Source organism: Lissotriton helveticus, chromosome 7 (assembly GCF_964261635.1).
Source record: "Lissotriton helveticus chromosome 7, aLisHel1.1, whole genome shotgun sequence".
Classification (NCBI taxonomy): domain Eukaryota; kingdom Metazoa; phylum Chordata; class Amphibia; order Caudata; family Salamandridae; genus Lissotriton; species Lissotriton helveticus.
Window position 1 is genome coordinate 1,514,759,939 of NC_136068.1, and position 27,451 is coordinate 1,514,787,389.

General features: G+C 49.9%; 1 protein-coding gene across 1 annotated transcript in view; it reads left to right on the forward strand.

The window, feature by feature from the left end:
- Window positions 1–27,451, forward strand: part of LOC144770439 (uncharacterized) — a 226,810-nt gene that overhangs the window by 15,868 nt on the left and 183,491 nt on the right. Inside the window, exon 3 of the mRNA XM_078654957.1 lies at window positions 5,260–5,481. Coding sequence (XP_078511083.1) covers window positions 5,260–5,481 — 222 coding nt within the window. The remainder of the gene's footprint in view (window positions 1–5,259; window positions 5,482–27,451) is intronic.

Sequence of the window (27,451 nt, forward strand, 5' to 3'; positions counted from 1 at the left end):
AAATGATGGGGCAATACTAAAAGTCCTTTCAAATGTAGTCAGTGGTACCCAGATTATTTTCCAGCAGAAGAATGTTTGTGACCGACTCATATGTCACCAAATGTCTTCGACATCATCTGCTATTGGATGAATAAGAATCCCTCTACCTAAGCTGAACAAAAACACATGAGAAACTAATGCTAAGGGCACCGGTATCCGTAGCCTTTTTGTTTTATTGTGCTGTCACTCAAGACCAAGAGTAACCTAGAAGCATCTCAAGGAAAGTAAACAACAAAACTCTCAATCAGATTCAACGTGAACCTTTTATTTGCTCCCCAGATAAATGCATAGTTTAAGGCACAAATTGCAAGCTGTTTGGGCTTCAGAAAACCCTGAAGACCTCTAAGGGCCAAATAAAGGCAGAAGTACTTCTTCTACAGATATGTAAGGAGGAGCTGTGAAAACCTGTCTATAAGAGACAGGCGTCTTTGTCGAGACACAAGAACGCCAGCGGGGATACAGTCACGTTTTGACGGGGCAGGTATATAGGAATGCTTCAGCAGCTTTCATATGTTAAAGGGCCATACGCAATGCTGATACAGGAGTGTTTCGATGTAGGCGTCAAATATTTAGGTCATACCTACCTACAGAACGGGTGACAGGCAAGTCTACAGTAGTCCATTAACATGTCCATATGGGTCACAAGCATGTCAATCTGAGTCGCAAGCACGACACTAGCCCCTAGGGAGTCAAAAGCACCTAAATACTAGAAAAGTAAAAGTGTCAAATATTGATCTTAGGTCCCCATTGAGTTAACAGGCAGCAATCGCGAACCGGACAAAAAAAGAGTTTCACATAAGTAGGTCACCCTCATTACCAGTGAATCTAGAGCGATTAAAAACAAGTCTATGTCAGACTCACACAGGTATAGGGCCAGACACAGATGTGCTAATTGTACTGGCATCTTAAGTGAGTCATTTAGAGAAAGGTAGTGCTAAAAGTGCTGTAGACATGTATTTACATAGCATGGGCTGGTATACATATACAAAAAACACAATAGGTATGTTTCAGGTCCACGGGCGGTCCCAGGTTAGTGTGTGTTAAAAGCAAGATAATATGATCGCTAACGTATACAAGTGTCAAGCGCACATTTACTTCGCACTCATGTTTGTAGTCCACCACACATTTCTCAAGAAAATATAGCTAGTTGATATCATTGTCACAGTTGAGTCGGCAGAGATGCTCTCTCTTCACAATTACCCTGGCCAGGACAGTGACGGCGGCAGCACCTACCACTGAGCCCGGATCACTGCGATCAGAGGTGGGCCAGCACGCTGCACCTCCTCTGGCCCTCAGTGTTCCATGAGGGCTTCAGAGGAGCGATGTCGTGATCCCACCCCACCCTCCACTGCTCCTCGATACTCTGTCTGCGCCCAAAAACCACGATATTGCATTGTCCTCGTTCCGCCGCCAGAGAGCAGCAAGGAATTGTCGGACGACAGGAGGGGGACTTGCCACCTCCCCGTCCAGCCCCCTGTTCCGCCTACCCTTCCAGCAGCCAACGCCCTGCTTTGTGACGAATAATGCAATTGGTGCTCATGTTAAAACGCCCCAGTACCTCCAAATCGAGTTTGCGCTATATAAAAAACTTACCCAACCCGCATTTGGGGGCAGTATTGTTTGCCCGACCCTGACTAGCGTGAGGTTTCGCTGCACCCTCTGAACTCTATCTGTGCAGTGGATGTTTTCCTAGGGTGACCGCAATGGTGTCCTCGCGCTGATGGAGTTTGGTATCGGGGCGACTCCTGAGCTCGGCCTGCACAGTCTGAGCGCCACAGCCATGGACGCCCAGCCCTGCCTGCCCCCAGCGTGGCCCTGACGTGAGCAGCGTGCCCACGCTGCCTCTCGGTTCCTGCCTATGATGGCAATGCGCTGCGGATGCTGACGTCACTGGCTGAGCGCCGCGGTCTCTCTACGCTCTTGGCAGAGGATGCTTTTCTCCCAGTCAGTGACGTGCGAGGAATGTCCTGCAATTGAAGTCAACAAGGGTATGGCGCCTCTTAGCGCTCTTCATTTCTGTGCATTCACCGGCGGCCTACAAATAAGCGCATCCCCAGTTTAGCCATATTAAAGCCAGTGCAACACAAACTGCATATGTTGCAACTGAATTAAACTTTTTTTTGACTATCCACAATGAAGAACAGGAGAGATTGGTTGCCCTCATTAATTTGGAAGAATCATAAACTCCTTTAGCAGCTAACTTTCAATCTGATAAAGTACGTAAGATCATGGAACCATTAGTAGCTCTGTGGGTCAGGCTGTCCAACGTTCAAGAGGGCGTTAAACCAAGTACATGAGCGCAACGTCATCCAATGCATACGTAAATCGCTTTCAATAGAAATGGGCGCTACCAACTTTTCTGATCTGTTCTGTTTTCACTGTAAGCCCCGTCCTTTTCAGACTGGTGGGGCGTGTTTTTCTTTCGAGAAAGAAATGAAAAAAACACGCCCCTCAATCCGAAAAGGACGGGGCTTACAGCGAAAAGAGATCGTCACAGAGACCTCTTCTGCAATGGCTGGCCGCCGTTTAGGAGGCCAGCCAATGGAGAAGAGGGGCGGGTTTAAGCCTCGCTACTCTGAGACATAGGATCTCGCCAGCGAGACTGCGCATGCGCAGCCTATGCTAGCCGAGACCTAAAAAGGTCCCCTCTGGGTCCCCTTCCTGCTTGCAAATGGGTTACCACCAACTTCAAGTTGGTGGCACAATGTGAATATTTTGCAACCGCATTTCGATTGCAAAACATTCTTACCTTCCACTGTGAGTCGATATTAGGAACGGAATCTCTTCACACGCCCCTTCCTAATACCGAATCGCTAACCCATTTTGCGATTCAGTAAAAGGTTACTGAATTGCAAAATAGTGTTCTTTACATACAAAAAGGCACTTTTGTGGTCGTAAATGGCCTGATTCTGCGATAACAAAAAAGATACGTATATGTGGCCCATAGCCCTTATCGTTGTCAGGAAGCTTCTAGGGAATACATTCTGGGTTGAGTTCCTGTCATGAGAAAAAGACAGGTCATCACATGGTACGTCGGACTATTGCTTTCCTTGTGATTAAAAAGCAGCTATCAGTATTTAAACTCAGACATTACCCTTATTTATGGAATCTTATATATGTTGCATTAGAATATGCATTTAGCACATAATGACAAGTGTGTGTCAAATGCATCCCCCCATACTTTGATTATAATTACTTACTAGGTTTAATGGCTCTTACTTACCTCGGATGCATTGGTAAACTACATTACGACTGGATATTAGGCGAGTGTAGTTCTTTGGCCAATATCCCTTCCCAACTTAAGACCAGCGATAAGTTGTTTGCAAAAAATGTGTCCCTTTTCACGTCTTTTTTATTTTGCCCTATTCTAGTTTGTATATTCCTGTTTTAATATAGAGCACCTCCTCCACTTCTTTTTCCCGTATTTCAAATTACGTGCACTTTTTTCCCTCTTGTGATATGAATTTGTTTTTTATGCTCATGTTTTTATGCTTTGCATGCACAGGCCAGATGGCCCCATGTAAAACAGACTTGGACTAGTGAGAGCTCCCTTCAGGTCACTAATGTTGTTTTTCTGTCATTTCAAGATGGATAAGAGATCAAATTTTTGGCAGGCCTGGGCGTAGTTCGCAGAGTTTTGGTACGTGGAACTCTGCGAAGTGACAAAAACATTCTACAGAGTTCCGCAAGTGGCGGAGTGCAGTGCGACCTGACGTTCGCGCTGATCTACCTGCCGCTCGGGTAGAAATTCTACCCGAGCGGCAGGTTGCACTCGCCAACTTACCGTTCGCAAGCAGGGAAAAAACTTTGCTGCACTACGCGGAGCGGAGTTTTCTACACTCTGCGACCTCTGCCGAATGCAGAAAACTCTGCGAACAGAGCGGAGTTTACTGCCAAGCCTCATTTTTTTAAACACCTCCTCTGCATCTTAGTGGCAGTGAGACCTGAGCTTTTAAAGAGATGCCAATGGTGTATATGGGCAGCGTTAGGCCTTAATTGGGGTGGGCTGAACTCTTGCTATCAGGGTATTGCGCCTATAGTGCAAGAGTTTGCTGTTTCGACTGAAGCATGTTAGTGACATACCAAGTCAGGGGACCCATTATCAACCTTAAAATTGATAACTATACTGGAGCAAACAAGTAAGATCCCTTCCTGTGTTACCTACATGGCACAGGCTTCAGTCCTTCTTGTCTTCTGTCTAGGTCTACCTGCGTAGTATTCACTGAGATGGGGATCAGTAACATGTTTTACAGCACTTTCACACTGAAGGACTTAAATGCCATAGCATGTGACATAGACCCTACTGAGGTGTAGTTCCAGACTATTGTAGTCGTAATATAGTTTGATATAAATATTGTATCATAAACAGGGGAATAACCAGAATATTCAAGACCCCCACTTTCACCACATCTCTAAACACAGAGAGCGGCTAAGCGAGCAAACCATTCTTCCTTGCACCCTCCTCCCTTCCATTTGTCCATTAATCATTTCACCCTATTAGGTAGTTATCCTTTCATCTGTCAATTCCTTCACCATTCCATCCATTCTTTCACCTGTATATCTATTAATCACTCTCTATCAATCCTCATTTCCATCCATCTTTTCACTCTTTTATAGACTCTTTCCCTCTTTTAATATATCTGTCCATTCATCATCCTTCTATCCACTTGCCCTTTCATCTATCAGCACTTTTACTATCCCATCCATCTTTTGGCCCTTCCATTCTCTGCATCTCAGCCCATGACCCACAACCATCTGTAATAGTATTCCCTAACTATTTATTTTTGGCATTTTGTTTGCAAAGGAAAGATGCCCACTGCTTGTTACAATATGACTACTTATCACACTGGGCAGCGTTTTTAGCATCTTTCTAGCATTTGTGACATCCTTGAGTTAGAGGACATGTATTATGGTAGTCATAAACCTCCGGCATTCATGCTGTATGTTGATGCACCTTTAGTCATTATTAGTATGTGGTTTTACACGGACTGAAACTGATCAAGACATAAACACTAGCCATCTACATTGTTCCAAGGGCACCTAAAAGCTGAAAGATGTTGAGTTGAATACTTATCCGGAACAAGAGTGTGTGTACCCTATGTGAAGAATTTCCCACATCACCCAATATTTTCAGTTCATCTCTGCATCCGTTTCATGCTCACTCTGAATGTGATCATCCACAATTAGGACAGTATTTAAAACCATTATTCTTGTTTGCAGGCCTCAGGGAAGTCTCCAGGGCACCTTCCAGTTCTCTTTGCCTTCTTGCATCAGAGGATCAGACTCCTGCATCAGAGGCACTTTTGACCGAGAAATGGGCCACAAACCTGGAGAAGTTGAAAGAAGACTGGAATGAGCAGCACCCAGTGGATGATCTGCAGCAGCCAAACTCCCAAAGCTTAGAGTCTGCAAAACCTGGCATGGTGGTACCTTGTCAAGAAGGTATGAATGTTTGTGTATGTTTAAATGTCTCTTACGCTAATACGATTTTCCTAACTGAATGCGTATTTGTTCACTGCCACAAGAGTATGATATAACTAAAAGGAGAGATACTGCTGCTGTGGTATTCACTTTTATATGATTTGGAGAGTCTCATTTCGCAGTAGATCGTCCTTTTTCAAGAGAAGACATATAAGACACATAAAAGATACATAGAACATGGTATTTAACTCATCCTATGTATGTAAAGTGCATATGACAGCAGGTACATTTCATAATAACATATGAGGTCAGTTATAAAAAAAGCTGCACGAACTTTATAGCATCTGACATTAGCGTTTTGCACAGCATTGCAATTGTTGTGGTTAGTCTTTTAACAAGTAAACTTTGAAACCAGCCCATGATGTTTTCTAGCCTGGAAGAACCCTCAACTATAGAATAACTGGGGCATGATAATGAGCGGTCCTTGTCGGATGCAATAATTATCACATCCGATAAAGTCCGACAGAGAGCAGTTCAGAATTTCTCAGATGCAATAATTATCGTGTATTCCAACTTGTTGCGGAATAACGTGCAGATATTGGTACGTACTGCACAAAAATCTGCAAGTCTCCTGTAAGGGTTGACCTGCTGACATTTATCAAAGGGTGTGTACTTTATTGCACGTGGTAATTGTGTTTGCACAGGGATCGTAAGCTAACGGACCACCTTTAATTAGATCCTCAGGGCCATATATATGAAAATTTGTGGCACAGGTTAGTGCAGCAAGTCACAGAGTTACCTTGCTGTGCTGCCCTGCGTCACAGGGAAAGGGCTGGATACGGATCATTCATGTCCATTCCACCTCTGCTAGCGTCATTTTGGCAGCCTAGCGCCAATGTATGCACCCTTGCACCGTGGTGCAGTGGTATTTGTAGTGTAGTTGGGATTGTTTTTGTCTATGAAGTGGCACTTTCCGGCCCAAAAACAATCCTGAGAGGCTTTTTCCTCTTTCTATGTATGCTGAAGAATGCAGCACCCATAGAAAGTAGAAAAACGAGGAGGAATAAATATATTTCTCCTCATTACACCTCTCCTTGGGAGGCGCATCTTTTTGGCACATTCCCAGGTTTATAAGTCCTTGTAGATCTGGGAATGTGTCAAAAACCAAGGCAGTTTTATGGGAACACCCACTGCAATTCCAATGGAATGCCTCCCTTGTACAGGATAAAGCAATGGAGCAATTTACGCTGCGTTGCTACAGATTTTTGAACCCATTCAAAGCCACGCAATTTGGCTTTACATGACTTCATAAATCTGACATAGAGGTTTGCGTCACACCTAAAACTGAACTCGGGTAAAACCGAGGTCCTCCTCTTCGGTAAGAATACATCCATCCTTCAGGTCACCTAGTTGGTGGACACAAGTATTAGGTGTGCTTCCCAAACCCGCCACCAAAGCTAAAAACTTGGGAATCATTATTGATGCCACTCTTATCTTTCAAAACCAGATTAATGCCACCACTTCCTCCACCTTCCTAACTCGAAAACTGCTTAGAAAGTGTTTCCTTTTATACCTCACGAGCTTCAAAAAATATTGACCTCTGCCCTCGTTCTGTCCAAAAACATTGACCCCTGCTCTCGTTCTGTCCAAGTTAGATTATTGCAACTCTTTGTTTTCTAATCTTCAGAAACAACTTCTTTGTGAACTACAGATCTTCCAGAGAGTGTCAGCCTGACTCCTATTAGGGATCCCCAGACACCAGTCTGCCAATGAGGCACTTATTTCATTTCACTGGCTACCCATAAGGAAGCGGATGGATTTTAAACTCTTTGGCCCACATGCATCATTGTGACATTTTGCACTTCCTAATTTGCAAAAAATAAGGAATCGCAAATTAAGAAGTGCAAAATGCTATGCATCATTATTTTCGGTATTCATTTGTGATTCGGTAAAAATCGCAATTTTTACCGAATCCCAAATGAATACCGAATTCTTAAGTTAATTTTCGCAATTCCCATTGATTCCTATGGGCCAAAAGGCCCATAGGAGTCAATGGGAAGGCATTAGCAAATTGCGAGTGGCACTTTGAAAATTTCATGGGTGCAGGGGGGGGTCCAAAGGACCCCCCCATGCACCCCTGAAATGTATTTTTCGCATCATGTTTCACACACACATGTCCTAAGGACATGTGTGTGTGAAACATGAATGTTGAAAAAAAAACATTTTCAGCATTTTAAACACTTTTTCCAAATTTACCGAGTGGTTCAACCACTCGGTAAATTTGAAACCCTAATTGCGAATTTACAGTTTTAAATTTAATGATGCATTGCTTTTAAGAAATCGCACATCTGCGACTTCTTAAAAGCACCCGCAATTTTAGAACTCGCAAACATGTTACGAATTCTAAAATTGCTTCATGCATCCCAAAAAGCACTTTTGCATTCGCAAACGGCGATTTTAAGGAATCGCACCGTTTGCGACTACAAAAATGCTTGATGCATGTGGGCCTTTGTTCATCACCTTTAGGGCTAGATGCATCAAGCATCCATTTTGCGATTCCTTATTAGCGAAAAATAAGGAATCGCTAATAAGGAATAGCAAAATGGAATGCATCAAGCAATCACTACAAAAATAGCGATTCCTTAGAATTCCTTAATTGCGACTCACAAATTGGGAGTCGCAATTAATGAATACCTCCCCATTCATTCCTGTGGGCCTACAGGCCCATAGGAATGTATTGGAGATTGCATGAGCAATTAGCGAGTACCAGTAGGTACTCGCAAATTGCTCATGCAAATTCAAGGGTGCAAGGGTGTCAAAATGACACCCTGTTGCACCCCTGATTTTGATCTATGCACATATGTTGCGCACACACATGCCCTTAGGGCATGTGTGTGCGCAACATGAAACTTTGAAATATGCACAAAAGTGCATTTTTCAAAGTTTTTGCAAATTACCATGAAGTTGTACTTCGTGGTAATTTGCGTGCCCTATTAGCGAATTCGCTATTTTTGAAACTTTCATGCATTGCATTTAAGGAATCTCAATTTGAGATTCCTTAAATGCAAACAATCGCAATTTAGCGAATTCTCTATTTGCGATTTTTGCATTTGGGATGATGCATCCCAAATGCAAAAATACTGGTCGCAAAGGGGCAGATTCTGAGAATCTGCCCCTTTGCGACCGTTTTTTTGCTTGATGCATCTGGCCCTAAGTGCCATACACGACTCCGGACCCGAGTATCTAAATCACAGGTTCTGCTGGTATGTCCTCCTCACAGCTTTTCACTCCTCTACTGCGAACCTCGTAGCGGTACCTGGGTTCAGGTTGGCCAACTAGCAAGGCAGACATTTTGTAATTACTGTGTCTAAACTGTGGAACACTCTTCCTTTGCACCTAAAAAACTATTCAGAACTCTTCCGAACTGCTCCCATTCAGGAAAGCTCCTACAACTTGGCTTTTTAATCAATAAGACCTTATTCTTACCTCTTCGTAGATCAGTTTCTTTGTCTTTTTTGTCAGGCCTTAGTTCGTGCTTTACAAATATAAAAATAAAATCAGGTACCACGTTGGTTTGTGCAAGCATGAAGCAGAGCTCTCATAAATATGCCCATAAATATGTTCAGATAGACCATGGGCCAGATTCACATAAAAATGTAGAATGCGTTCAAAGACTTACTCTCCTGCATTAATGTAATTTTATGTATTTTTGGAAATCACACATTTTCCAATTATAGCTAGAAAGCTGTGACAGTTGGAGGATTGTAGACATATTCCTGAGAATGTTATGGGTACTTTTATTTTTTCATTCTGCTTCGCAAAAAACGTAAAAGTACATTCATAGATTCATGTTCTCCTGCTTAAACATACTTTAAATATTTTTTGTAATTAACAACATTTTCTTCGTTGTATGTCGGCAAAATTGTGCAATTGGAGTTTTCTGGGGATGATCCTGGGAAAGTCATGGCAGTTAATGTTTTTTTTGCATATCTTAGAGAGCATATTGATTATACAATTGTTAATAATAAAGATGAGCGGTTCATTTTCGTACTTTTTTTACTTAAATGTGCTATGATTGAAAGACACTAAAAACCGAGTCAGTAAGCGTTGGACTGATACTCTTCAGGTAGCGTTTCCCTAAATGTTTTGCTTTTTCCATCTGGGGTTTGCTAATTCTCTTGTGTGGCCTCTGGGCTCTAGACTCTTTCCCACAGTAAATACAGTGTGAAAGTGAGTGTGCCCTTCCTACCTGTTGGACAGGCCACCTGAAGGGCTTGCTCCCTCCCCGCAGGACAGGGCCCGGGCCACCGTCAGCACCCTTGCCCGGCCCAGCCGCCATCTTGGACACGGCACCACGCGGCCGCGCGGCCTCAGGCCGACCCCAACCCTGGGCCTGGCCAGGCCCCGACATCCCGGCACCACCCTCCACCCAGGAGGTGAACGGACCACTTGGCAGGTCAATGGGAGAAAGAAGTGTCGATGGCTCTCCCCCGCCAGGTGCCGAGCAACCCCAGCCTCCTCGGGCGCTGGCTCCACCCCCCTGCTGGGTGTCTGGACTCCCTCATCCCAGACCTCCCGACCTCCAAGAGCGAGGGTCCGGACATCAAAGGGCGCCAGACCTATAACTGAGGCAGCCCCAGGACAGGAAGGCAGTTGTATCCTGGAGTCGAGAGACACCGCGACGAACTCATCCTTGACGGACTGCTGGCGCTGCCACAGCCCTGCCTTGTGAACTACTGTCCTGCCTGCTGGCGCTGCCGCGGCCCTCTGCAACCTTCATCCTCGTGGGACCTGCTGGCGCTGCCGCGGCCCTCTGCAACCTTCATCCTCGTTGGGACCTGCTGGCGCTGCCGCGGCCCGTAGTAACCTCCATCCTCGTGGGACCTGCTGGCGCTGCCGCGGCCCGTTGCAACCTGCATTCTCGTGGGACCTGCTGGCGCTGCCGCGGCCCGTTGTAACCTTCATCCTCGTTGGGACCTGCTGGCGCTGCCGCGGCCCGTTGCCACCTACGACCTCTTCGGGACCTGCCGGCGCTGCCGCGGTCTGACCCATCCGAACACCGAGCTCGAGGATTGTGAGCTATCACCGTTACACCTCCGTACCCGTGGGTACCAAGACTGTCCCGCTACCCCCTTCCCTTACTAGAGACTAGAATTGAGAGGATCATCGTGTCCTGATCGCCTTGTATCGTACCACTCTACTACCAGAAGTGCCTATAAAAGGTGTTACCCTGATCTTTGTGTGGTGTCCATCTGTGGGGGGGAAGTTACCTGTCTGTGCGATCACTGTGCTCGGCCGACCCTCCAGGTCGCCGTCTAACATTGGTGGCTAGCGGCGCGATCCGAACCAACGCGTACCGTACAGACAGTAACTCACCCTACGACTAAAACCACAATGACGACCAAAGAGAGCGGATCGGCGGAGAAGTTCCAGATGGAAAAGCTGGAGGAATACAACCACCGAGAGCTCAAACAATTTTGCATGGACTTAGGCATTGCTACCACCGGGCTAAGCACAAAAGAAGACTTTAAAAACGCCCTAGAGGCCTGGACAGAGACAAATACCGCAACCCCCCGGGACCCCGCAGCCCCGGAAGTCAACACCACCCGGACGGAGGAACGGAGAACAGGCCCGTCCCGTGAAGAGATCCAAGAGCGGGAAAAAAATAGATTACACGAGTTAGACTTGGCACGACTCAGATTAGACGGAGAATTGAAACTGGCGGAACAAAAAATAAACTTAGAACACTTACGGCTCAGAGAAGAGCGAGAGGAAAAACAGAGACAGAGAGACCTCGAAGAAAAAAGACTGGCATACGAGCACGAGTGCAAACTAGCGGAGATAGAAATACGCAAACTGAACAAAAACCTAGGGGTGCCCGAGCAACCGCACTCCCCGGGTCCTACCGAGCAGAAGGTCCACATCCCCAAGGATGTGGTCCGAGAATATCACCGGAACGACGACATACAGCAGTGGTTCAAGGCCTATGAGATTGCCATGACCGCCCACCGGGTCGCTCGAAGTGACTGGGGAGCCGGTCTATGGGGGAGATTCGTCAACGAGGGTCGTGATGCCCTGCTGCAGCTTCCGGACCATCAAATGACGTCCTATGACCACATGAAGGCCGCCCTCCTCAGTCGATATGGACTTACACCCGAAATGTACCGCCAGAGGTTCCGCAACTGCACCCGGATCCCAGGTACGACGTGGTTGGAATACGTGAACTATTTCAGCCGAGCCTTCGAGGGGTGGATCAAGGGTAACAACGTAACCACTTACGAACAACTCTTCAATCTCATTGTGTGGGAGCACCTCTCCAACAACTGCTTCGTCGAGCTCAGGCAGCACCTCCTCGACAGTAAATTGACTGAACCCCGGCAGCTCGCCACCGAGGCTGACCGGTGGGAGAGCACCCGAGTGGCCCGGAGTGAGCCGAATGAGCAGAACAGAACCAACCAAGGTCATCATCGTCCCCGAGGAGGAGGAGGAGGCCCGGGCCGGGGCAGAGACGCCGTCCCGGCCGCACCCACTAACGCCACCCCGGCCCCAGCAGGCCGGGGAAACCCCCCGATGCGCCCGGGGTTCCGAGCTAACGTGACGTGTCATCGATGCCAGCGAGTCGGCCACTATGCCAGTGACCCGACCTGCCCGAAGAACCAGGTCCCCGGGCCCCGCCAGATGGCGGCCGCCGCCCTGGGAGAAGAACAAGTCTCCGAAGACACGGAGACCTATGAGTCGGAGCAGTTCGAGTGGGAACCCGCCGCCATGACCCTGGCATGCCTAGGAGGAAGAGACATGGTCCCGCGGACTCCCCTGCCCGCCAACACTCGGAAGTACAGCCAATGGGTGAGCATCAATGGGCGCAAGGCCGAGGCCCTGCGTGACACCGGGGCCAGTGTGACGGCCGTCCGCTGTCACCTGGTGACCCCAGAACAAATCCTACCAAACGTACTTTGCCCCGTCCGATCGGCAGATAACTCGGAGAGCCTGTGTCGGATGGCCTGCGTCCCCTTCGAATGGGGAGGAGTGTCCGGCATGCTGAAAGTAACTGTCCGTGACGATGCCCCCGTAGACTGCCTCCTGGGGAACGATCTCGAGAGCTCCCCGTGGGCCGCTGTGGAAAGAAGAGAGCATCTGGGGATGTTGGGTCTCCCGGACTGGGCGTGCGTAACCACCCGGTCCATGGCCACCCGCACCATCCCTAGACCAGAAGAACCAGAATGGGCAGCACCTCCGCCCTCGATCACTCCAGAAGAAGACTTCCTCCAGACCGACCACCCGGACCCCGCCCCAGAGGGGTCCCCACAGCCCCCCGAGCTTCCCGACCTGGCTCAGTGGCGTCAAGAAGGGGGGCCCACCCAGGAACAATTCCGGCAGGAGCAAAAGACCTGCCCCTCCCTCGAGGGATTGCGACAGCAAGCGCTCACCCAGAGCCAAGGAGACACCACCGGGGCCCACTGGGTTTATTGGGACAATGATCTCTTGTACAGCGAACAGAAAATCGCAGAACTGGGGGCTGGGCGAGTGCTGGTGGTGCCCCTCCACTTCAGAGACTTCCTGTTGAACCTAGCCCATGATGTCCCCCTGGCCGGGCACCTGGGCCAAGACAAGACCTACCACCGCCTGGTGACTCACTTTTTTTGGCCCAAAATGAGAAATGACGTCTCCAACCATTGCCGGTCCTGCCCGACCTGCCAGGCCAGCGGGAAGAGCGGCCGCAAACTCAAGGCACCCCTACAACCATTCCCCGTGGTGACCACCCCGTTCGAAAGGGTGGGAATAGACCTTGTGGGGCCCCTGGACCCCCGAACAGCACAGGGGCATCGCTTCATCCTGGTCCTGGTGGACCACGCTACCAGGGTACCCTTTGGGTGGCAGTTGCGCTTAATCAAGTAAATAAATACATACAAATACATACATATCCTGAGGCGGTCCCCCTTCGTACGATAACAGCCCCAGTAGTGGGTCGAGCCTTGATGGGGATCTTCTCTCGAGTGGGCTTCCCCCGGGAAGTCGTCAGCGACAGGGGTACGAACTTTATTTCAAAGTATATGAAATCCCTCTGGCAGCAGTGCGGAGTCACTTACCGCTTCACCACCCCCTATCACCCCCAGGGGAACGGACTAGTCGAGCGGTTCAACCGCACCCTCAAGGGGATGATCATGGGGCTGGAAGAACCCCTACGCCGCCAGTGGGACGTGCTACTACCGTGCCTCCTCTTCGCCTACCGAGAAGTCCCCCAGAAGTCCCTCGGCTTCAGCCCCTTCGAACTCCTGTACGGACACCCCGTTCGCGGGCCTCTCAGCCTAGTGAAGGAGGAATGGGAGATGGCCCCCCTAAAGACCCCTCCGGACGTCTACAAATACCTCCTGACCCTCCGCAATCAGACCCGGAAATTCAGGGAGATCGCTAAAGCCAATCTGGAGGCCAGTCAAGAGGACATGAAGAAGTGGTACGACCAACATGCCTCCTCCATCGAGTTTGAACCGGGTCAGCAGGTATGGGTGATGTCCCCCATCGAACCGTGTGCCTTGCAAGACAAATGGACGGGGCCCTTCAAGGTGATCGAGCGCAGGAGTCCCGTCACCTATCTCATCGACCTGGAGTCCCCCCGGAACCCCCTCCGGGTCCTCCACGCCAACAGGCTCAAACCCCACTTCATGCGCTCAGAACTCAGCCTGCTGATGGCTACCGACAGTGGTACGGAAGGAGACTCCGAGCCCCTCCCTGACCTACTGAGGACTCGGGAAAGGGATGGCTCGGTGGACGGGGTCCGACTCTCCGAGGCCCTGACCCCAGAGCAGCGTCAAGATTGCCGGGCCCTCCTGCTGCCGTTCGCAAACCTGTTCTCCCTCGCACCCGGAGTCACCTCCTGGTGCCTGCACGACGTGGACACGGGGGACAGTCCTCCTGTCCGACACCGGGCGTACCGAGTACCGGATCGGGTACGTACATGCATCCAAGAAGAAGTCTCCAAGATGCTCGCCCTCGGGGTCATCGAGCCTTCGGACAGTCCCTGGGCCAGCCCGGTCGTCCTGGTCCCCAAGGCCGCGGCACCGGGCACCACACCTGAGCTCCGATTCTGCATCGACTATCGGGGGCTGAACGCGGTCACCCGAACCGACGCTCACCCTATCCCCCGCGCAGATGAACTAGTCGACCGCATGGGGGCAGCCCGCTACCTAAGCATCTTTGACCTGACAGCGGGCTACTGGCAGATCGGCCTCACCCCCAGGGCCCAAGAACGTTCCGCTTTCTCCACCCCGGACGGACACTACCACTTCAGAGTGATGCCCTTCGGCATGAAGAACGCTCCAGCTACCTTTCAAAGACTGGTGAACCAGGTATTGGCGGGCCTCGAAGAATTCAGCGCCGCCGACCTGGACGACATCGCAGTATACAGCCGCCACTGGGCAGACCACCTCCACCACCTCCGAGCGGTCCTGCAGGCCCTCCAACAGGCCGGCCTCACCATAAAGGCCAGCAAGTGCCAAATCGGCCAGGGGTCCGTGACCTACCTCGGACACCAAGTGGGGAGCGGTCTGGTGGCCCCCCTCCAACTCAAGGTAGCTGCCATCCGGTCCTGGCAACCCCCCGAGACACAAACAGAGGTCCGAGCCTTCCTGGGGCTCACCGGATACTACCGGCGGTTTGTGAAGGACTATGGCAGCATTGTGGGGCCCCTCACGGAACTCACGTCCAAGAACAGCCCAAAGAGAGTCAACTGGACGCCCGACTGTCAAGCAGCCTTCGAGGCGCTGAAGGCCGCCATGTGCACCGCTCCTGTGCTCCAGGCCCCCGACTACAGCCGCGAGTTCATCGTGCAGACCGATGCCTCCGACCATGGTATTGGGGCCGTCCTCTCCCAACTGAACCCCGAAGGAGTGGACCAACGAGTGGCCTTCATCAGCAGACGCCTACAGCCCCGAGAACAGCGCTGGAGCACCATTGAGCGAGAGGCCTTCGCAGTGGTATGGGCCCTCAAGAAGCTCCGGCCGTACCTCTTCGGAACCCATTTCCGGGTACAGACAGATCATCGGCCCCTGCAATGGCTCATGCAGATGCGGGGGGAGAACCCCAAACTGTTGCGATGGTCCATCTCCCTGCAGGGGATGGACTTCACTGTGGAGCATCGCCCTGGCCCAGACCACGCCAACGCGGATGGCCTGTCCCGCTTTTTCCGCCTCGACGAGGAAAGTCCCCAAGAAGATGGGTGACTCTCCCCGCCTTCAGCTGGGGGGGACGCATGTTGGACAGGCCACCTGAAGGGCTTGCTCCCTCCCCGCAGGACAGGGCCTGGGCCACCGTCAGCACCCTTGCCCGGCCCAGCCGCCATCTTGGACACGGCACCACGCGGCCGCGCGGCCTCAGGCCGACCCCAACCCTGGGCCTGGCCAGGCCCCGACATCCCGGCACCACCCTCCACCCAGGAGGTGAACGGACCACTTGGCAGGTCAATGGGAGAAAGAAGTGTCGATGGCTCTCCCCCGCCAGGTGCCGAGCAACCCCAGCCTCCTCGGGCGCTGGCTCCACCCCCCTGCTGGGTGTCTGGACTCCCTCATCCCAGACCTCCCGACCTCCAAGAGCGAGGGTCCGGACATCAAAGGGCGCCAGACCTATAACTGAGGCAGCCCCAGGACAGGAAGGCAGTTGTATCCTGGAGTCGAGAGACACCGCGACAAACTCATCCTTGACGGACTGCTGGCGCTGCCACAGCCCTGCCTTGTGAACTACTGTCCTGCCTGCTGGCGCTGCCGCGGCCCTCTGCAACCTTCATCCTCGTGGGACCTGCTGGCGCTGCCGCGGCCCTCTGCAACCTTCATCCTCGTGGGACCTGCTGGCGCTGCCGCGGCCCTCTGCAACCTTCATCCTCGTTGGGACCTGCTGGCGCTGCCGCGGCCCGTAGTAACCTCCATCCTCGTGGGACCTGCTGGCGCTGCCGCGGCCCGTTGCAACCTGCATTCTCGTGGGACCTGCTGGCGCTGCCGCGGCCCGTTGTAACCTTCATCCTCGTTGGGACCTGCTGGCGCTGCCGCGGCCCGTTGCCACCTACGACCTCTTCGGGACCTGCCGGCGCTGCCGCGGTCTGACCCATCCGAACACCGAGCTCGAGGATTGTGAGCTATCACCGTTACACCTCCGTACCCGTGGGTACCAAGACTGTCCCGCTACCCCCTTCCCTTACTAGAGACTAGAATTGAGAGGATCATCGTGTCCTGATCGCCTTGTATCGTACCACTCTACTACCAGAAGTGCCTATAAAAGGTGTTACCCTGATCTTTGTGTGGTGTCCATCTGTGGGGGGGAAGTTACCTGTCTGTGCGATCACTGTGCTCGGCCGACCCTCCAGGTCGCCGTCTAACACTACCCGTGTTGGGAAGTGGCGCTGATTCGATGTTCTGACACATGGGCCAGTATGCCATCACAGACCGGTCAGTGTGCTCTGGCATCTATCGTGATTAAACTCATGAGCAGCCTTTCTTTGCAGGCCGCTGTACGTGCACACCTGCACCTACGGTGCCGATGATTGCGTATGCAGCCTTGCCATCGCAGACCTGTGAGTGCGCGCTGACCCTCGTATTAGTAAACTCGTGTCTAGTCTGCCGCTGTAGACTCAGTGGGCACACTTACACCTCTGGTGCTGGGGACTATGTGTCTGACCTACCATCGCAGGTCGTGCCCACTAGCGCACATGCGCCCAGGTAGCGAGGAATACCTGTGTGTGTTTTCACTACCTAGGAGGCTTTCTCTGCCCATAGGCTAGCACAGGGAAGTGGTTGACATTACTTCGAGCTGCAATAGGGGATTACAGTGGGGAAGCCTCATGATTTTTCCCATCAATGGATTCTCAATGCCAAACCCTTCCCAGTGGAAGAGGGGATTTTAGCGTAACTCGCTTAAAAATGTCAATTATAGAATATTGACATTTCAGTGCTCTCGAAGTCTTATGTATTGTGGTGCCTGGACCCGGTGGACACCAGGGGTCAGAGAAGCACATCTGTGCATTCCCCAGAAACAGTCATAAACTATTAGCATACCACTAGAACGACAGACTGCTGCCATTTGAGGGCTGGATGTGATAGATTGGCGAGAGAGGTTTTGAAATGTAGCCTCTAGGGCCCAGATCATGGCCACACTAAAGATTAAGATCTGTCTTTCATGGCCCCATGGCAGACAGGCCTACAATTTAGGGGTTCAAAGGGAAACCCCTTAAACCACCCCTAACTTCATAGACACACAACAGTATAACTACTGGAGAAGTGTGGCTCAATGGTTAGAGCGGCAGACCCTGATGCAGAGGTCTAGCCCGGGACCAGGGTTCAATTCCCCGCCTCGGCGGGTCTTGGGCTCAAAATTCCACGGACCTGATAATTCTCGCCTCGGTGCCTATTCCAATCATGGAGTCCCACTCTGCAACTCTGGGCAATAGCTTGCCTAATCTCCACAACGGCCCCCACAACGCTAAGGATGCCTGGCCTCCACCTTGGGGGTGCCCAGGAGTGGACACCTCACAGGGAAAGCCAGGATGGGTTCCACAGCGGTATTCGTACAAGCGCCTTGAGACCCTTGCGGGTGAGTAGTGCGCCATACAAGTATCAATTTACATTTACATTACATTTACAATTTACATTACTGCTGCCATCCTTCAGAAAAGGGTGAGATACAATTGTGGGGTCATGGGACCGAAGAACCCAGACTGCGTAGTTCACGCTGCCAGAGGACTTCGTTGTGTACATGAAGGGTTACTGTCCATGAAGGGAACCACGTGCCCTTTCTGAATAGTGGCTGGCCTGGGGCAAAGATCTGCTGAAATGTGGCGCCCTGAAGTGTGCTTTCCAATTGCCGGACGGCAGGCCTCCTGTTCTCCCAGTGATCTCAGGGACATCAGAGATCCCCCTTGAGAGATGTACGCCATATACCTATGACATCTGGAGAGCGGTGTCCTCTAAAGGGCCCACATCTGCTACTGAATCCCAAAGGGTAGCGCGGTGTAAGCGTGAAACTAAGACTTGGAGACCGGATTGTCTAGTGCGGAGCTCCAGAAATCTTGTCTGCATCTAAGGCTTGTGGGTTCTGTACTGCAGGGACCCTGACACTCATAAACATCCAGTAGGTGGTGGTGTGCAGATTCAATGGTTGCGGGACCATGCGTGGCCCGTTTCGTTGATCGTGCCGCATCTCTCTCTTGCTTCACACCAACTGCATGCTCATTGCGTGCGGTGTCCTATTCACAGGATGTGACCCTCAGAGATAGGGGTGTACATGTAATAGTGCCTCATTGTACTTCGTGTGGCTCTGCTGAACTTGCACCTGTGTGTGTCCGAACTGGTCTGGTGAGACCTGTTTCATTATACACTGGACGTTGTGCCTAATTTCCAGGAAGGTACGGAATTTGCAGCTCTTCGCTGTATGTGATCGGAATTGCCTGGTGCAGCCCATCTCAACGTGCACCGGTCATTGTGCCTCATTTCCAGGAGGTACGGAATTTGCAAGTCTTCGTGTTTAAGACCTGAAGTGTCTGGTGCGAGCATATCAACGCGCACCAGACACTACTCCCAATTTGCCTGGGCACGACCCGGCTCAACATGTACCTCCTCCTATCGAGATGCTGTGTTGTGTTCCTCCCCATTTATCGATTGTTCCCCTTTAACCCTCATCTCAGTGGACCAACTTCCCTCTCCACACTTGCCACATCTTGTAGCCAGGTGGTAGCAATAGAGATTGACTGGGTTGAAGGAATGCTTTCAAGATAGTCGGAAGCATGTCAAGAGACTGTGTGACACCATTGTGTTTTTGAGACCTGTTGATGAGCTTCCAGAGTGGCTGCTAAACTCACCTTTTTTTATCTCTACCTCTAATTAAAGTTTGCTACATATCCCCACCTGCGCCCCGAGGACCCAGACTATGTGTGACTTTAGCCGTGGGTGGCCTAGTATCCGTTAGGAGGGGCTGGTTATCTTCCATTTGGGGTATAGGACAATCAGGGTAAACTAGAGGGTGGAGAGAGAATGGGGCCACAGAGTCTGCAGGGTGTTATCCATTGACCTGCTGGGTACCAATAGCACTGGATTAGGGTGCTGAGTGCAGATGTGTACAAGAGTGTTTCCGTATGGACTGGGCTGATACCTGTTGCACCATGTAATGGCGCAGGGTGAATGTGTGAGTGCGAGTGATAGTCTTTGCACCGCCTGTGATTCACAACACTGTCTGGCTGTGCTGCTTTATATGTTGATTTTTTGCCTTAAGCACAATACTTTTGACATTGGGTTTACCTGCCTGGCTTCGGCCTGCAGTACTGCTAAAAAAGTATTCTTGTTTCTTCTATGTACATATTTTTGATATCGTGACCCAGGGTGTACCCTACAGCTGTGTGGGATTGTAATATCAGTATTGCTAAGGTGGGCCTGGAGTGGACAGTGTGTTGCTCCATGTAAGGGTGCTCTCTCTTCGTGGGGGAGGGTGGTGGGGGTGGTTAGATTAGGAATTGTCCACAGGGTGCATACTATTTATATCATGACAATACGAGTGGGCCTATTACTGCTAGTAATATTTTCAAATGGGGCTTATGCCCAAAAGTACCTGATGTTTATGCTATAATGATTGAAAATGTGTGTTGAATACAAACGTTATTTACATACATTTATTTAATTTATTTAAATATAAAGTTTTATATAGCGCGAACTTGATCCCGAAGGATATCAGTGACATTGCCATTGACTTCTATACCCATTCTCTTTCCTCCTGTGTGAAGTCTCTTTTGTGACACTCAGTGTGGTTATCACCAGAGACTGCTGTGCCTTTGTTTTACACATTGCCTCTGAGATAAGCCTAATTGCTACCCATGCTACCCAAGGCTGCGCACAGGGCATACAGCGAATGTAATCACCCACCCCTGACTGGAGCGGGAGGTTCTGCCTGACTGGGGGCATCCCTTCAGCCAACTAGAAAATGCCAGTTCCAACAGTAAATAATCAGCCTGATACTAGGTCTGTGGTTCTATATAATTCATAATTCACTGGAATAAAATGATTTCCATGAACTGTAGAAAGGTAACCATGGGTGTTATATCGCCAGGGTGAAATATGGCTCCTAATTACCGCTCAATAAAATACATGGTTAGGTTTTGCAGACTTTAATTCCTGCATAATATACAGGAGCATTCAAGCAAGGATCTTTCATTCCTCTCATGCAGAGTTGGCACAGGGCATTAAGCACAAACAGGCTTGCCATCTATAGATGAATCTACTGTGTCTGTGGGTTGTCAATGATCAGCTTTCCCTAAACAAATTTGTTGTCATGTGTAATGCAAAGTGACCTTAGCAGAATCTAATGTGTTTTGACTTTGAGCCATTATTGGTGATTACTACTTGTAGTCCACCATGTCTGTTTTCTGCCAATCACAGGAGATCTCAAATAGCTAATTGCCTAGTTAATATTCATGAGGTGAGCCATTCTGCATTCGCCTGTGTCTGGAGATTTTGTGACTCGACCTTTTACATAGGTTGCATCGCAGAATCAGTGATCAGTCACAAAAGTTGGTGATTGATTTGCAACGACTTTTTGAGATTTGGCCATTGGGTCTTCAAAATGCATTGCCACTCTTCTTGGAGTCAGCTACACAAATAACACCTAAGCACATAGACCTGTAAGCATTTTTAATATTAAAGACCGTATTTAGGAGTTCATGCTAATAGAAAGCAGTGCTTCATTCCTGATGATAGTGTAGAAGCCCATTTGGAGAAATGTTTGCAGGTAAAACCATTACATTTCATGAATGGCAAATTTACTGCACCAGCTTGGAATGATTGGAATTACCACCTTACTATGCTATTGAGTTGTACGCTTTCATTAACAGCTTCTAGTTTATGTAAAGAAAAATATCGATAATCATGTAGGGACTGTGATGCTCATACAGACAGGAAATAGGCAGGGGATCAATAGGTCTGGGAAAGTAAAAGCAATGTCAAAGACCATAGCCCTTTTTCGAAGTTGGGGGCTAAATCCGATATGCAGAAACAAAAATATTGTCTTTCTATAAGATCATAGACAGCACACTCTCTGAATAAAATTCGAACATTTTGCCAAATTTGGAGCCCCATATGCTAAGGCCTGACACAATGTAAGGCAAGGGCTTACGTTATATATACTGAGCCACACGAAGCCACCTTGTATGACTTTGTGAATTCAGAGTGACACAAGGCAGCACATATCGCTGCCTTGCATTACTCTGCATTGGGAAGGCATTCCATGGGTGGAGTGTGGGTGTTTCCATGCATCCACCCTGATTTACAAGGACTTGTAAACCTGGGAATGTGTTGAAATGGTACACCATCCCAACAGAGGCGTTATGAGGAGAAATATCTGTATTTCTTCTCGTTATTTCCTCTTTCTATGTGTGCTGCTCACTATGGTACACTTACAGAGAGGACAATGCGTCCAAGGATAGTTTTTGTGCACTAAAGTATCACTTCCTGAACATAAACCTTCCTGCCTTTAATGTAGGCACCCTTGCACAACGGTGCCTACATTGGTGCAGGCAGCACTCAGTGCACCAGCAAGGGAGAGAGCAGGAACGCGTCTTATCCTTATAGATATGGCACCTTTCTGCTGTCTCTTTTACAAAGCACAGCTGGCTGTCATGCTGCATTGTGTTGCATGGGATTTTGATATTTCTAGCCCTGGGTGTAATTCCGTTTGGCCATTTTTAGGTCTCGCCTAGACGAAAGCAAAAGCAAAGCTTTTGCTGTCTAGGGCGAGACAACTTATGTTACCCCTTTTGGGGAATGTGGACAGCAGACTGTCACGCGCTTCTCCTGCCGGAGATTGTACCACGTGGGCGCGCACGGCGCCGTGCCCCTCTCCTGCACTCACACAGTTACACTCACGCATGCGCACATACACAGCCACACGCATACACAGGCAAACACACACTGCATACACACACGCACCCTCCCCCTCGCCGCCGCACCTACACACACACACTAGCGCACCTACACACACACACAGAGACCCCCCCACACACACACCAGCGCACCTACACACACGCACGCACACATACAGAGACCCCCCTCCCCCGCCGCCATCGCACATATACACACACACACACGCACCCCCTTCCCCCCTACAACTAAGCCCCACTTACCGCCATTCGGGACTTCTGTAGCCGGGGCTGTCCCTCTGGCATGGGAGCCCGGCACTACGTGGGCGCGTGCGCGGGACTCCCGAAGACGGAAGTCCCGCCCAAAGGAAGTGAGCGGCGTGCGCGCTGTACTTTCCAGGACGCTGCAGGTTGGTGCCAAGGGGTACGCTTCAGGCGTATGTGGCGTGCGGGGAGCACCCGCGGACTGCTATGCTTCCGGCGTACCTTCGGGCCTCACAGCGGCAAGGAGGCAAGTGTAGACGGGGCTCCCGGGGCAATCTGGCGGCTCTCCTCCCGGTGGGGGCTCGTCCGGCTCGTACAGGCGTCTCCAGCAACTTCCCTCACTGCTAGTTTTTTAATCCTCCGTTTTACTTTTGTCATTACAAATCGCAGCTCAAAACACCCAAAGAGAACAGTGAAAACCGGGAGTGCGCGAGCTTCTGTACTCCTGACAAGGGATGGCGCTTATCTGCGGATACAATTACCAGAATGTAAAGATAAAACCGGGAGGGACTACGTGATTATGAATAGCTGACAGGCGGACTTCTGAACTGTGGGAAGGTCGCGTCATTTGTACAGGGCCTCCGGTGAAGCAATAGAGATTCAGGGAACTGAAAGAGCAGGGAGCTGTCCGTAGGCAGGAAGTTGGATCTCTACATTGGCTTGTCCGTGGGGCTGGGCCTCCGCCCCTTGCCCCTCCCGCAGGCGGACGCGCGACTGTAGGAGTTGTATTTTGGCCGCAGGCAGCGTGAGATAAGAAAGTGATGTAACCGTGGGGATGAGCTTGCGCAAGAAAGGGTTCTCAGGCCCAACACCTCACCTGGGCGCGGCCTTATAAGGCACACAGGAACTAAACTTCTGAAAAAAACTCTATTTAGCGCTAATTGCCCATGACGAGGCGTTGTGCTTCAACAGGAACGCTGGGCCGGCAGGGCTGTGGTGGTAGGTTCACTGGCTAAACTCTGCCAAGCAGCTGACCCTGCTCCAGATTTAAGTAGAGCCTGGCGTACAAATTATTCTGCCAAAGCCCCACACCACGTTTAGAAACGCTCGTTTTTGTGTCACCAACTCAGCACCGATGACTGACACGAGGGCGGGTTTTGCAAAAAAATAAAGCTCAAATCATGTTTTTTGTCACATTGGTGTGAGAGTATGTTAATGAGTTGATTTTGTAACACACACATGCAGTAAGGGGGCCACTTCAGAAATATAGACCTCGTGCTCTGGAGCACGTTTTAGTGCATCACAGAAAGTTGCCTCTTTCTTCATAGGTCCTCCCTGATCTCCACATGACTAGTTACACATATAAACAAGCATTTCCAATACAATAGGTCTCGCAGTTACAAGAGTTTCAGCTATTGGCATTGTAGATAACAATGCCTTTTATTTATGTTTTTAGCACAAAAACAAGAATAAAAGGCATTATTATTTGCAATGTCAATAGCTCAAACTCGCGTAAATGCGAGACCTATTGCATTGGAAATGCTTGTTTAATGTATCAAAGAGCAAAATTTCCTATGGGACTTAACATGGGAAATCACCCTTTTGGGACAATCCACCTTTTTCTTGGACCCCGCTTAACAAGTCAAAAGGCTCCACACTTGTTAAAGAAACCAAACAATTCTGTCATATGGAAACTCTGACTTTTCAATTTTCAATTTCAAAGTTCTTTATTCGGGTTTTTTTGTACAAAAACCATAAAAGTTCACATGACATTAAAACTAGCAATCCAAACTTTCAGATAAAAATACACAAGACAAGTTACAATTCATAAAAATCGGGTATTCGTTGTCAAGGTTCGGCTTTAGACTTCCTCGGGGCTGAGTTGAGAGTCCAATACCCGGCCCTACTAAACTACCCCAATGCTCGATATGCAACGACACGAACAAATGAAGTAATTCAACGGGGCGCGGGAAAGGAAGGGAACAGCGGGGAGGGAGATCTGCAACGACAAAGAACACCAGATTAGCACACCCTATCTCCCTCACTCTAACAAGTATTCACAGTGCCCTTTACTAAAACAGTGTACTTCTCTTTATGCTTGAATAATACCTGTAAAGGAAAATACACAAGGCTTTATTCCTAGCGGAGACACTGCTGTGGAGGAGGTATGAGGACTTGTACCCAGCTGGAAAACAAAACATACACGGTATAACATATACTGGTGTAAGGTAACCTGATTAACTGTGGTATACCAGTAAATACCCTACACATACCCTGAATACTGTTTTATATCAGATTGTATGGGTATTACACAAGCCCCTCTCTCATGACCTCTCCTGTCTCCTGCAGAAATGAAAAGAATAGAAGAACCATAAATTTTGCTTCTTGTGGAACCTCCCTTGAATGCACCAAGATACAGGCTCCTATTTCTTGTACGGAACGCAGTGTTGACTTCACACCGCGATCCCCCCGAGTTATTGTGCCCTGTCTCAATAAAGGAGTCGTAGTTATACTCCTACAGGGCTAATGGAATAGCGAGGCTCAGAGTCCTGGTGTAAGTGAGTCCCTTCGCTTTTCCTTGTTCTCAGAATATACAGATATATGCAATAATGTTTGGCTACACAGCAGCGCCAGGTTATTGCTGCTCCAAACTGCCCTTGAAATGACAAACAGAGCTCAGAAACATTGGCTACGCAGCAGCGCCAGGTTATTGCCTCTCCAACCTGCCCTTGAAATGACAAACAGGGCTCAGAAACATTTATCACTGCTGGGAGCTGTTGGAGGCGGCCGGCCGGTGTGCTGTTGGGATCGATGGAACCAACGCCTCACACCGCCGCCTTAAAGCCCCTTACTCACGGTTCTGACGGACTATGAAAACAAGTCAGACACTGCCAAAAGGACCGTAGCTCCGCACTCTCTTCTGGGACTTCGGAATTATCGGCGTTGCACGGCCGTTAGTTCCGCTTCTTTATTTCCTGGCATGCGTGCGCACATGACGTCCTGCGTGCATTACGCGCAGCATGCCGGGAACTGTAGTTTTCGTGCTTCCGTCTCCAGCCCGGGACCCGTGCACACTGATTTACATCGCGGGACATGACAGTACATCCCCCTTCACAAAGGGGACCCACCCGCCTTGGGCTTCGCAGGAAACAACCGATGGAACTGAGCCACCAACCTGGGAGCCCGAACTGCCCTGGCCGGCTCCCAGGAATCCTCCTCCGGCCCATACCCCTTCCAGGACAGCAAGTACTGCAAACGACCCCTCACCCATCTAGAGTCCAGCACCTTCCGCACCTCATACTCCTTATCCTGTTGCACCCAGATAGGCTGAGGCGATCTGCGCACAGGACACCTAGAGGGTTTCAAAAGCGACACATGAAAAACCGGATGGATCCGCATCTGCGCCGGCAGACGTAAACGCACAGCCACAGGGTTCACATGTTCCACCACTCGGTAAGGACCGATGAACCGGGGGTTAAACACGCTGGGCCTCTTAAACTTGATGTTACGAGTGGACAACCACACCAGATCCCCTTTCCGATAGACTGGATTGGGTCTCCTGTGCCTGTCGGCCTGTTGTTTGTACCTAGCTTTGGCCTTTGTAAGATTCCTGCGCGTATCCAAGAGAATTTGGCGCACACGCAGCAATCTCTCCCTCACCTCAGGTAATTTCACATTATCAGATGGTAACAGCATGGGGGTGAACCGGGGATGATGCCCATAGGAACAATAGAAAGGTGAGTGGAGAGTGGATGCGTGTTGGGTGCTATTGTAGGCCACCTCTGCCACCCACAACCAAGTTACCCAGGAATCGCTGCTTTCTTGAACATAACAACGGAGATACTGTTTTAGGGATTGGTTTACTCTCTCCGTCTGTCCATCTGTTTGCGGATGGAAGCTTGTGGACACAGACGAGGTGATGTGTAAGGCGGTGCACCATGTTTTCCAGAATCTGGCTGTAAACTGAGCCCCGCGATCAGATACGATATCACGGGGTAGTCCATGTAGCCTTACAACGTTCACCAGTAGGAGTTGAGCCAATTGGCCCGCAGAGGGCACCTGATCACAGGCTATGAAGTGACCCATCTTTGTTAGGAAGTCCACCACAACCACTATAGCCGTTTTGCCTTGGTCTTTTGGGAGTCCTACAATGAAGTCCACTGAGAATCTTTCCCATGGAAGGGTAGGAGTGAGAAGCGGTTGTAACAACCCTTGCGGTTGTTGTCGGTTTGATTTCATCTGATTGCAGGTGACACACTCCGCCACCCATCGGATCAAATCTGGTCTAATGGAAGGCCACCAGAATTGTCTTTGGGTCTTTTCCAACGTTTTAATGAATCCCATATGTCCCGCACACGGGGCGTTGTGACACCAGGAGAAAACCGTCTTCCGCAATGCAGCCGTAGGTATAAGAACCTGTGTTCCTCTCATGGGGATACCTTGTTTCATCTTCCACTCAGGATGATGCCGAAGCCAAGTGCGCCACACACAGGTTTGGGCTCCTCTCCGTACACCCGTAAGGAAATCGTTGGTGTGTGTTACTCCTATCACCTGTCCGGGTTCAATGATAGATCGAACAGGTTTCTCCAAAGGGAGTAGGTGGTTTTCTCTTCGTGTCAGTGCATCAGCTTTTCTGTTGTTGGTGCCGGGCCTGAACGTCACCATGAAACGGTATTCTTCGAAGAACAACATCCACCGAAGCTGTCTGGGGGTCAGATGTCTTGCCGCTCTTAAAAACTGTAGATTGCGATGGTCAGTATACACCGTGATCTGGTGTTTTGCTCCCATCAGCCAATGTCGCCAGGTCAAGAAAGCGTCTCTAATGGCAAGCAGTTCTTTTTCCGCTATAGTATAATTTACTTCTGCAGGGCTGAGTTTCCTCGACATATAGGCGATTGGGTGTAGAAC